This window comes from Coregonus clupeaformis, unplaced genomic scaffold (assembly GCF_020615455.1).
Source record: "Coregonus clupeaformis isolate EN_2021a unplaced genomic scaffold, ASM2061545v1 scaf1924, whole genome shotgun sequence".
Taxonomy (NCBI): domain Eukaryota; kingdom Metazoa; phylum Chordata; class Actinopteri; order Salmoniformes; family Salmonidae; genus Coregonus; species Coregonus clupeaformis.
In genome coordinates this window covers 16,964-30,168 of record NW_025535378.1, presented here as the reverse complement: position 1 = coordinate 30,168, position 13,205 = coordinate 16,964, and the positions used below count along the sequence as shown (strand labels likewise).

The 13,205-nt window shown below is 44.6% G+C and overlaps 1 protein-coding gene across 1 annotated transcript in view; it reads left to right on the top strand.

Annotated features, from left to right (window-relative positions):
- Positions 1-13,205, top strand: part of LOC121585700 (alpha-2,8-sialyltransferase 8F-like) — a 30,008-nt gene that overhangs the window by 2,403 nt on the left and 14,400 nt on the right. The window contains exons 2-6 of the mRNA XM_045218947.1: positions 3,575-3,658; positions 4,829-4,915; positions 5,190-5,334; positions 5,681-5,793; positions 6,729-6,815. Coding sequence (XP_045074882.1) covers positions 3,575-3,658; positions 4,829-4,915; positions 5,190-5,334; positions 5,681-5,793; positions 6,729-6,815 — 516 coding nt within the window. The remainder of the gene's footprint in view (positions 1-3,574; positions 3,659-4,828; positions 4,916-5,189; positions 5,335-5,680; positions 5,794-6,728; positions 6,816-13,205) is intronic.

Genomic DNA, 13,205 nt, shown 5'->3' with positions numbered 1-13,205 from the left:
CCCATGTTGTGAATGGTTGCTGTTCATACAAGGACCTGTACATTGCTAGACATGACCACAACTGCTGCACATGATGCCACTGTTTTGATTAGCCTACCAAAAGTTATATTTTTAGAATGAGCAGCGCGCAGCCAGGTCCCAAGTGCATCGGTGACACAAACACAGGGAAAACGCAACCAAGCACAGATGCGACAAGTGAACACAAATGATCTACAGTGCCTTCGGAAAGTATTCAGACCCCTTCACTTTTTCCACATTTTGTTACGTTACAGCCTTATTCTAAAATGGATTAAATAAAACAATTTCCTCAGCAATCTACACACAATACCCCATAATGACAAAGCGAAAACAGGTTTTTAATTTTTTTTGCACATTTATTAAAAACTAAAAACAGAAATACCTTATTTACATAAGTATTCAGACCCTTTGCGATGAGACTCGAAATTGAGCTCAGGTGCATCCTGTTTCCATTGATCATCCTTGAGATGTTTCTACAACTTAATTGGAGTCCACATATGGTCAATTCAATTGATTGGACATGATTTGGAAAGGCACACACCTGTCTACAGTGAGGGAAAAAAGTATTTGATCCCCTGCTGATTTTGTACGTTTGCCCACTGACAAAGAAATGATCAGTCTATAATTTTAATAGTAGGTTTATTTGAACAGTGAGAGACAGAATAACAATTTAATACATTTTAGAATAAGGCTGTAACCTAACAATATGTGCATCAAAGGGTCTGAATACTTCCTGAAGGCACTGTAACTGGGGATAGCTAGCTAGCATAATGTCACAAGCATGATGAGCTCGCCATGGTGTTTTTGTCCTACCAAATCCACAAGAAGGTTCTAGTGTATCCTTCTGTCCTTTACTGTTAATGGATGTGGATGTCCAGTTCAGGTCCCAGGATACTAATGACTATAATGATTATGTATTTACAAGTTCATTGCAATTTCCTCTTTAGCGCCATCTGTTCAATACCTGATAAAGCAGACCCAGAAGACCTGGGCGTTCATTTCAACACCCCAGGAAGGTCCATTTAATAACTGTAAAATGTACACAGATTAACCACACTTTAATGGACATTTTAAACATAATCCTTGAATTACAGTACCAGTCAAAAGTTTGGACAAACCTACTCATTCAAGGGTTTTTCTTTATTTTTACTATTTTCTACATTGTAGTAACCAAAAAAGTGTTAAACAAATCAAAGTACATTTTATATGTGAGATTCTTCACATATATTACCCTATTTGGTAAAAGACGAAGTCCATATTATGGCAAGAACAGCTCAAATAAGCAAAGAGAAACGACAGTCCATCATTATGTCATGAATCCCGCTTCCTGAGCCTGTTTCTGCCTGTGTTGCCTGTTTTCTGTTCTGAAGTCTGTTTTCTGAGGTTCCTGAACACACCCTGTCTGGTTGCCAGGCGACGAAGCTAGGCGGGGATCTCTCTATTACCCGCACCTGCATCTCATCAGCTATCTGCACAACTGGTCCTGATCATCACCTCTCCACTTCATAAGCTCTGACCTGACATCCATTCCCTGCCGGATCGTTAGCCATGAACATCATTCTCCCGGAACATTCACCCCACCCCTGCCTGGTCGTCGGTGGCTTCTGTGACATCATCGGATCTGCCTATTCACTCCCACCAACTCACCTCCGCTGCCCGCTCCGTCTCCTGGATTATTCTGCTTCCACATTTGAATCTGTAAATAAATACTCACCTTCGTTCTACTCACCTTGTCCTGGTCTGCTTCTGGGTTCTGCTTTAGAGAATCGTGACACATTACTTTAAGACATGAAGGTCAGTCAATACGGAAAATGTAAAGAACTTTGAAAAACATCAAGCGCTATGATGAAACTGGCTCTCATGAGGACCGCCACAGGAATGGAAGACCCAGAGTTACCTCTGCTGCAGAGGATAAGTTCATTAGAGTTACCAGCCTCAGAAATTACAGCTCAAATAAATGCTTCATAGAGTTCAAGTCACAGACACATCTCAACAATCAGGCCTTCATGGTCGAATTGCTGCAAAGAAACCACTACTAAAGGACACCAATAATAAGAAGAGACCTGCTTGGGCCAAGAAACACGAGCAATGGACATTAGACCGGTGGAAATTTGTCCAAATTATAGATTTTTGGTTCAAACCGCGGTGTGTTTGTGAGACGCGGTGTGGGTGAACGGATGATCTTCGCATGTGTAGTTCCCACTGTAAAGCATGGAGGAGGATGTGTTATGGTGTGGGGGTGCTTTGCTGGTGACACTGTCTGTGATTTATTTAGAATTCAAGGCACACTTAACCAGCATGGCTACCACAGCATTCTGCAGCGATACACCATCCCATCTGGTTTGGGCTTAGTGGGACTATCATTTGTTTTTCAACAGGACAATGACCCAACACATCTCCAGGCTGTGTAAGGGCTATTTTACCAAGAAGGAGAGTGATGGAGTGCTGCATCAGATGACCTGGCCTCCACAATCCCCTGACCTCAACCCAATTGAGATGGTTTGGGATGAGTCGGGTGGCAGAGTGAAGGAAATGCAGCCAACAAGTGCTCAGCATATGTGGGAACTCCTTCAAGACTGTTGGAAAAGCATTCCAGGTGAAGCTGGTTGAGAGAATGCCAAGTGTGTGCAAAGCTGTCATCTAGGCAAACAGTGGCTATTTGAAGAATCTCAAATATAAAATATATTTTGATTTGTTTAACACTTTTTGGGTTACTACATGGTTCCATATGTGTTATTTCATAGTGTTGATGTCTTCACTATCATTCTACAATGTAAAACATTTTCAAAATAAAGAAAAACCCTTGAATGAGTAGGTGTGTCCGAACATTTGACTGCTACTGTAGATGACATTGATTTTAGCGTTGGCAAATTGGCTTAGTCTTGTAGTGAGGAGCTAGCTAGCTTCATAAACATATTTTTGGGAATTCTGAAATGTATTGGAATAAATGACCAAACTATAAAACTAGCTTGCCAGCTATGGGTAGCTAACTACCTGACAGGAGTGCTAGCTAGCTATGTTAGCTTTCTAGGTACATTAATAGCTTTAGGTTGGTTGTTTTTAAGCTCAACTTCAAGATTTCCACCAAGGACGTTGCCTCTCTGATCATCCCTCTCCCTCTCTTGGGCAAGGGACATTTAAGGTACACTCGGATGTGACGATGTAAAACGTAATTCAAAGGCTGAGGGCTTAGGGCTGAGGGCTGTCTACCATTATTTGGTTTGGCCACCATCAGAGGACTCTTCCAGTATGTGTTCTTGATGAAAAAACATAACCATACATTCTATGTTCTCATCTGTGTTTTGCCATCTGTGCTGTTCTGGTTTTTGCAGTTAAAATAAATGGTTGAATGTTCATTGGAGTCTTGTCCACCTCAATCTCTAACCGGAGCCGGATTTCCGAGTACTGCATAATTGTCTTTTCATACTAAACCTTATAGACTAGTTTACAACCTTATCTAGTCATAAAGCCTTTCTATGATAGGTCACTTCTCTGATTAGGCTAAATGATAAATGTGTGTGTTTTTTGTGTGCATGCGTGTGTTTGTGTGTTGCAGAGATGGGTTCCTGGACTCTGTCCAGAAGATGTTGCAGTGCAGGAGACTGCGAGAGAAACTGGTGACCATGACTACTATGAAAAAGTAGGTGGAGTTTTGAATTAGATTTTTTTTTGGGATCCCCATTAGCTGACACCATGATGCAAGCTAATCTTCCTGGGGTCCGAGAGAGAAAGATTCTATGTAAGATATTCTTTACTGGAAAGTCTGAAAGTCTGATCAGATCAACCAGACAATCCATCCTGATCCAACAAGTTCTCCATCTATATGTTTATTTACATTATGAGTGTGTGTGTGCAACAAGATTTCACGGTTTGACATGGTCTGAATTCAGTATTCTACGTTTGTCCACATTTGTCTAAACGTCATAATTTGACGGTTAATTTTAGGAATGAATTCTGATTGGTTAAGTAACCTTTTACTAGGGTGGGCTAAATCAGGGTCACAGAGTGTTTCTTGGTAGTCTTAAACAAATCTACTTTGAAACAAAAGTATACACCTCACACACATGGTATGGGCCCAAATATAGAGTTGAAATGTATTCAATTTTGAGTTTACATCCCAATATTACACTTTATATACATCACAGAAGACTGAAATATAACAAAACCATTTCACATAGAAGCACCGGATTTTCGGCTGTTTAAAATAAATAATGTTGATTAATTATGAAATTATGAAAAATATTAATAACATTTCATCGATGAGGCCAGTAGAGGGCGATTTGGTCATTTAACTGCAGGAAAGGGTTTTAAGGGTTAAGGTTTGGGAGAGGGTTAAAACAGAAACAACTCGAAGGTTATGTTTAGGTATTAATTCCAAATAGTTAAGGTAAGGGTTAAGGTTCGGGAGAGGGTTAAAACAGAAACAATTCGAAGGTTATGTTTAGGTATTAATTCCGAATAGTTAAGGTAAGGGTTAAGGTTTGGGAGAGGGTTCAAACAGAAACAACTCGAAGGTTATGTTTAGGTATTAATTCTGAATAGTTAAGGTAAGGGTTAAGGTTTGGGATAGGGTAAAAAAAATAACAAATTAAATACAAACGAATGCCTAGCACTGGGAATGAACCCACGATTCTTGGAGCCAACGACGCAAGACTACTTGATAGTAATAATGCTCACCGTTGCCCCTAGTGGCCAGTATTGAAGGCATCTCCCGACGTCGTGGGGACCTGGACGAACGTTGAATATTGCATTGGATCTGGAGTGACCTGGCTGGTGTGTGTGTGTGTGTGTGTCTGTATGTGTGTGTCAGAGTAGACATTGCCCTGTTCTCTCAGGAGGTGAGAGAGCTGATGGACTGTCCTTGGAGACTCAACCTCACACACAGAGAACTACACAGGTGAGATACACACCAGTGGAGGCTGGTGGGAGGAGCTATAGGAGGACGGGCTCATTGTAATGGCTGTAGTGGAATGAATGGAACTGTATCAAATACATGGAAACCACATTTGAACCCATTCCAAATATTCCATTCCAGCCATTACAATGAGCCCGTCCTCCTATAGCTCCTCCCACCAGCCTCCACTGATATACACACACACACACACACACACACACACACCTTGCTCAGTCTTGCGATCGTCTCCAACAAACTTCCTGTCCTTCCCCCCCAGGACAGAGTTGTGGTCATGCTGTAATGCTTCTGACAGGCTGATGGTGACCAGACAGAACACCAATCAGAACCAGATTCTGGCTTATGATGGAGAGAGGTGGAGGAAGAGAAAGGTGGACCAAGCACTATGGGAGATGCTGCCTCAGGTTTGTGTGGGTTAGTTCTTCTATCCTTGTGGGGAGCTAAAATTCCCAAAAGTCCCTACAAGGATAGTCAAACCAGGACAATTGTCGCCCGTGGGGACATTTCCCACGTCCCCATCAGGACAAAGGCTATTTTAAGCTTAGGGGTTAGGTTTAGGGTTAGACTTAGGGTTAGGGTAAGGGGTTGGTGATTATGAGTTAGATTTAGGGTTTGGGTTAGGGGTTAAGAATAGGGTTATGGTTATAGTAAGGGTTAGGGTTAGTGGTCAGGGAAAATAGGATTTTTAACAGAAATCAATTTTATGTCCCCATGAGGATAGAATAACAAAACGTGTGTGTGTGTCTGTAGACCGTGCCCTGGAGTAAAGGTTCATTGAGTCGTTGTGCCGTGGTGGGAAGTGGAGGAATCCTGCAGAACAGCAGCTGTGGAGCGGAAATTGACAATGCTGATTATGTCATCAGGTATCAGCAACAACATCTATCAATCAAGCAAGCAATCAATCAATCAATTTGTTATAGGTAGTAATCTATAGCAATGTAGTGCTGTTGTGTAGGGTTTAACGTTGACGTGATGTATGAATGTTGTTGTTTATAATGTTGTTTGAACATTGTGTAGACATTCTGTGTATGTGCTCCCGAGTGGCGCATCTCAGTGCTTGAGGCGTCACTACAGACCCCCTGGTTAGATTCCAGGCTGTATCACAACCGCCCGTGATTGGGAGTTCCATAGGGCGGCGCACAATTGGCCCAGCTTCGTCCGGGTTTGGCCGGTGTAGGCCGTCATTGAAAATAAGAATTTGTTCTTAACTGACTTGCCTAGTTAAATAAAGGTAAAAAATATGTTGTTAGAATGTTGTTTTATCCTATCGAAACCGGCACCTCTTTCTGAGTCCATCACTAGTTTGTATATGGCGCTCTTATTCAAATCAAATCAAATCAAATGTAATTTGTCACATGCGCCGAATACAACAGGTGTAGGACCTTACCGTGAAATGCTTACTTACAAGCCCTTAACCAACAATGCAGAGTTTTATTTTATTTAATTAAGTAACAAAATATTTGCTAAAAATATATAATAAAAAATGGAAAAAAAAGTAACACAGTAAAATAACAATAATGAGGCTATATACAGGGGGTACCGGTACCGAGTCAATGTGCGAGGGTACAGGTTAGTTGAGGGAATATGTACATGTAGGTAGGGGTATTCAGTTGTCATGTGAATGTTGCGTGAATATTGATGTAAAGTTGTGTGAATGTTGATGTAATGTTGTGTGAATGTCGATTTAATATTCTGTGAATGTTGTTGTCTAGATTGTTGTTTCTAATCTTGTGTGAATGTTGTGTGATCTTAGTTGTTTGTAATGTTGTGTGATTGTTATTGTTGTTGTTGTTGTTAGGTTTAACCTGGCTCCTATCAACAAGAGTCGTGACGTGGGAGTGAAGACAGACCTCATAACAGCCAACCCTTCCCAGATCATTAAAGGGTACAGTATATACTCTATCAATACACATGATCAGATACAGTTAAAGAGCTCTATTTTCATGTCATCTGACCGAAGCACCTGTTCCAATCCTAGAGCCAATGCCGTTTATCAAACTCCAGGCGGTGCTATGGTCAGATGACATAAAAATAGAGCTTGGTGTTGAAAAATAGAAGCATATGCAGAAAAGTAGTTCATACCTACAGTAAAATATGATGGTGGATCTTTGATGTTATGGGGCTATTTTGCTTCCACTGGTCCTGAGGCCAGGGTATAGATCAGCTTTAATATTGCAGATAGATTGTAACTTCCATCAATGTAATTGTCTGCATCACTTCCAATCCCCCATATGTTTTTTTTTCTCCCGCAAATATATATATATATATATATATATATATATATATATATATATATATATATATATATATATATATGTATATATATATATATATATATATATACAGTGGGGGAAAAAAGTATTTAGTCAGCCACCAATTGTGCAAACTCCACTATGGCCAAGACCAAAGAGCTGTCAAAGGACACCAGAAACAAAATTGTAGACCTGCACCAGGCTGGGAAGACTGAATCTGCAATAGGTAAGCAGCTTGGTTTGAAGAAATCAACTGTGGGAGCAATTATTTGGAAATGGAAGACATACAAGACCACTGATAATCTCCCTCGATCTGGGGCTCGACGCAAGATCTCACCCCGTGGGGTCAAAATGATCACAAGAACGGTGAGCAAAAATCCCAGAACCACACGGGGGGACCTAGTGAATGACCTGCAGAGAGCTGGGACCAAAGTAACAAAGCCTACCATCAGTAACACACCACACCGCCGGGGACTCAAATCCTGCAGTGCCAGACGTGTCCCCCTGCTTAAGCCAGTACATGTCCAGGCCCGTCTGAAGTTTGCTAGAGTGCATTTGGATGATCCAGAAGAGGATTGGGAGAATGTCATATGGTCAGATGAAACCAAAATATAACTTTTTGGTAAAAACTCAACTCGTCGTGTTTGGAGGACAAAGAATGCTGAGTTGCATCCAAAGAACACCATACCTACTGTGAAGCATGGGGGTGGAAACATCATGCTTTGGGGCTGTTTTTCTGCAAAGGGACCAGGACGACTGATCCGTGTAAAGGAAAGAATGAATGGGGCCATGTATCGTGAGAATTTGAGTGAAAACCTCCTTCCATCAGCAAGGGCATTGAAGATGAAACGTGGCTGGGTCTTTCAGCATGACAATGATCCCAAACACACCGCCCGGGCAACGAAGGAGTGGCTTCGTAAGAAGCATTTCAAGGTCCTGGAGTGGCTTAGCCAGTCTCCAGATCTCAACCCCATAGAAAATCTTTGGAGGGAGTTGAAAGTCCGTGTTGCCCAGCGACAGCCCCAAAACATCACTGCTCTAGAGGAGATCTGCATGGAGGAATGGGCCAAAATACCAGCAACAGTGTGTGAAAACCTTGTGAAGACTTACAGAAAACGTTTGACCTGTGTCATTGCCAACAAAGGGTATACAGTGGGGAGAACAAGTATTTGATACACTGCCGATTTTGCAGGTTTCCCTACTTACAAAGCATGTAGAGGTCTGTAATTTTTATTATATGTACACTTCAACTGTGAGAGACGGAATCTAAAACAAAAATCCAGAAAATCACATTGTATGATTTTTAAGTAATTAATTTGCATTTTATTGCATGACATAAGTATTTGATCACCTACCAACCAGTAAGAATTCCGGCTCTCACAGACCTGTTAGTTTTTCTTTAAGAAGCCCTCCTGTTCTCCACTCATTACCTGTATTAACTGCACCTGTTTGAACTCGTTACCTGTATAAAAGACACCAGTCCACACACTCAATCAAACAGAATCCAACCTCTCCACAATGGCCAAGACCAGAGAGCTGTGTAAGGACATCAGGGATAAAATTGTAGACCTGCACAAGGCTGGGATGGGCTACAGGACAATAGGCAAGCAGCTTGGTGAGAAGGCAACAACTGTTGGCACAATTATTAGAAAATGGAAGAAGTTCAAGATGACGGTCAATCACCCTCGGTCTGGGGCTCCATGCAAGATCTCACCTCGTGGGGCATCAATGATCATGAGGAAGTTGAGGGATCAGCCCAGAACTACACGGCAGGACCTGGTCAATGACCTGAAGAGAGCTGGGACCACAGTCTCAAAGGAAATCATTAGTAACACACTACGCCGTCATGGATTAAAATCCTGCAGCGCACGCAAGGTCCCCCTGCTCAAGCCAGCGCATGTCCAGGCCCGTCTGAAGTTGGTAATGACCATCTGGATGATCCAGAGGAGGAATGGGAGAAGGTCATGTGGTCTGATGAGACAAAAATAGAGCTTTTTGGTCTAAACTCCACTCGCCGTGTTTGGAGGAAGAAGAAGGATGAGTACAACCCCAAGAACACCATCCCAACCGTGAAGCATGGAGGTGGAAACATCATTCTTTGGGGATGCTTTTCTGCAAAGGGGACAGGACAACTGCACCGTATTGAGGGGGAGGATAGATGGGGCCATGTATCGCGAGATCTTGGCCAACAACCTCCTTCCCTCAGTAAGAGCATTGAAGATGGGTCGTGACTGGGTCTTCCAGCATGACAACGACCCGAAACACACAGCCAGGGCAACTAAGGAGTGGCTCCGTAAGAGGCATCTCAAGGTCCTGGAGTGGCCTAGCCAGTCTCCAGACCTGAACCCAATAGAAAATCTTTGGAGGGAGCTGAAAGTCTGTATTGCCCAGCGACAGCCCCGAAACCTGAAGGATCTGGAGAAGGTCTGTATGGAGGAGTGGGCCAAAATCCCTACTGCAGTGTGTGCAAACCTGGTCAAGACCTACAGGAAACGTATGATCTCTGTAATTGCAAACAAAGGTTTCTGTACCAAATATTAAGTTCTGCTTTTCTGATGTATCAAATACTTATGTCATGCAATAAAATGCAAATTAATTACTTAAAAATCATCCAATGTGATTTTCTGGATTTTTGTTTTAGATTCCGTCTCTCACAGTTGAAGTGTATCTATGATAAAAATTACAGACCTCTACATGCTTTGTAAGTAGGAAAACCTGCAAAATCGGCAGTGTATCAAATACTTGTTCTCCCCACTGTATATATATATATATATATATACAGTTGAAGTCGGAAGTTTACATTACATTTACATTACATTTTAGTCATTTAGCAGACGCTCTTATCCAGAGCGACTTACAGGAGCAATTAGGGTTAAGTGCCTTGCTCAAGGGCACATTTACGTCATTTAGCAGACGCTCTTATCCAGAGCGACTTACAAATTGGTGCATTCACCCTATAGCCAGTGTCCCTCACGACGCCAGCTGTCCTGGCGTCGTGAGGGAGCTTGTTCCACCATTGGGGTGCCAGAGCAGCGAACAGTTTTGACTGGGCTGAGCGGGAACTATGCTTCCGCAGAGGAAGGGGAGCCAGCAGGCCAGAGGTGGATGAACGCAATGCCCTCGTTTGGGTGTAGGGACTGATCAGAGCCTGAAGGTACGGAGGTGCCGTTCCCCTCACTGCTCCATAGGCAAGCACCATGGTCTTGTAACGGATGCGAGCTTCAACTGGAAGCCAGTGGAGTGTGCGGAGGAGGGGGGTGACGTGAGAGAACTTGGGAAGGTTGAACACCAGACGGGCTGCGGCATTCTGGATGAGTTGTAGGGGTTTAATGGCACAGGCAGGGAGGCCAGCCAACAGCGAGTTGCAGTAATCCAGACGGGAGATGACAAGTGCCTGGATTAGGACCTGTGCCGCTTCCTGTGTAAGGCAGGGTCGTACTCTCCGAATGTTGTAGAGCATGAACCTGCAGGATCGGGTCACCGCCTTGATGTTAGCGGAGAACGACAGGGTGTTGTCCAGGGTCACGCCAAGGCTCTTCGCACTCTGGGAGGAGGACACAACGGAGTTGTCAACCGTGATGGCGAGATCATGGAACGGGCAGTCCTTCCCCGGGAGGAAGAGCAGCTCCGTCTTGCCAGGGTTCAGCTTGAGGTGGTGATCCGTCATCCATACTGATATGTCTGCCAGACATGCAGAGATGCGATTCGCCACCTGGTTATCAGAAGGGGGAAAGGAGAAGATTAGTTGTGTATCGTCAGCGTAGCAATGATAGGAGAGGCCATGTGAGGATATGACAGAGCCAAGTGACTTGGTGTATAGGGAGAATAGGAGAGGGCCTAGAACTGAGCCCTGGGGGACACCAGTGGTGAGAGCACGTGGTGCGGAGACAGCTTCTCGCCACGCCACTTGGTAGGAGCGACCGGTCAGGTAGGACGCAATCCAGGAGTGAGCCGCGCCGGAGATGCCCAGCTCGGAGAGGGTGGAGAGGAGGATCTGATGGTTCACAGTATCAAAGGCAGCAGACAGGTCTAGAAGGACAAGAGCAGAGGAGAGAGAGTTAGCTTTAGCAGTGCGGAGAGCCTCCGTGACACAGAGAAGAGCAGTCTCAGTTGAATGACCAGTCCTGAAACCTGACTGGTTTGGATCAAGAAGGTCATTCTGAGAGAGATAGCAAGAGAGTTGGCTAAAGACGGCACGCTCAATAGTTTTGGAAAGAAAAGAAAGAAGGGATACTGGTCTGTAGTTGTTGACATCAGTGGGATCGAGTGTTGGTTTTTTGAGAAGGGGTGCAACTCTCGCTCTCTTGAAGATGGAAGGGACATGGCCAGCGGTCAAGGATGAGTTGATCAGCGAGGTGAGGTAGGGGAGAAGGTCACCGGAGATGGTCTGGAGAAGAGAGGAGGGGATGGGGTCAAGCGGGCAGGTTGTTGGGCGGCCTGCAGTCACAAGTCGCAGGATTTTATCTGGAGAGAGAGGGGAGAAAGAAGTCAAAGCATAGGGTAGGGCAGTGTGAGTAGGACCAGCAGTGTCATTAGACTTAACAAACGAGGATCGGATGTCGTCAACCTTCTTTTCAAAGTGGTTGACGAAGTCATCCACAGAGAGAGAGGAGGGGGGCGGCGATTCAGCAGGGAGGAAAATGTGGCAAAGAGCTTCCTAGGGTTAGAGGCAGATGCTTGGAATTTAGAGTGGTAGAAAGTGGCCTTAGCAGCAGAAACAGATGAAGAAAATGTAGAGAGGAGGGAGTGAAAAGATGCCAGGTCGGCAGGGAGTTTAGTTTTCTTCCATTTCCGCTCCGCTGCCCGGAGCTCTGTTCTGTGAGCTCGCAATGAGTCATCAAGCCACGGAGCTGGAGGGGAGGACCGAGCCGGCCGGGAGGATAGGGGACACAGAGAGTCAAAGGATGCAGAAAGGGAGGAGAGGAGGGTTGAGGAGGCAGAATCAGGAGATTGGAGGGAGAAGGATTGAGCAGAGGGAAGAGATGATAGGATGGAAGAGGAGAGAGTAGTGGGAGAGAGAGAGCGAAGGTTGCGGCGGCGCATTACCATCTGTGTAGGGGCAGAGTGAGTAGTGTTGGAGGAGAGCGAGAGAGAAAAGGAAACAAAGTAGTGGTCGGAGACATGGAGGGGAGTTGCAGTGAGATTAGTAGAAGAGCAGCATCTAGTAAAGATGAGGTCAAGCGTATTGCCTGCCTTGTGAGTAGGGGGGACGGTGAGAGGGTGAGGTCAAAAGAGGAGAGGAGTGGAAAGAAGGAGGCAGAGAGAAATGAGTCAAATGTGGACGTAGGGAGGTTGAAATCCCCCAAAACTGTGAGGGGTGAGCCATCCTCAGGAAAGGAACTTATCAAGGCGTCAAGCTCATTGATGAACTCTCCAAGGGAACCTGGAGGGCGATAGATGACAAGGATATTAAGCTTAAATGGGCTAGTGACTGTGACAGCATGGAATTCAAATGAGGAGATAGACAGATGGGTTAGGGGAAAAATTGAGAATGTCCACTTGGGAGAGATGAGGATTCCTGTGCCACCACCCCTCTGACCAGATGCTCTCGGGGTATGCGAGAACACATGGTCAGACGAGGAGAGAGCAGTAGGAGTAGCAGTGTTTTCAGTGGTAATCCATGTTTCCGTCAGCGCCAGGAAGTCGAGGGACTGGAGGTTAGCATAGGCTGGGATGAAGTCAGCTTTGTTGGCAGCAGAACGGCAGTTCCAGAGGCTGCCTGAGACCTGGAACTCCAGGTGTGGGGTGCGTGCAGGGACCACCAGGTTAGAGAGGCAGCAGCCACGCGGTGTGAGGCGTTTGTGTAGCCGTGCAGTGAGGAGAGAACAGGGATAGGCAGAGGCATAGTTGACAGGCTGTAGCAAATGGCTACAATAATGCAGAGGAGATCGGAATGAAATGAGCTAAACATCTGGGAGAGGAGAGAGCAGGGCCTCCCTCACCAAAACTTCCACCTCAGAAACTATAATTGTTTCACTGAACCACCCGAACAAAAACTCTCCCAACTTCCACCTTTAGAAATC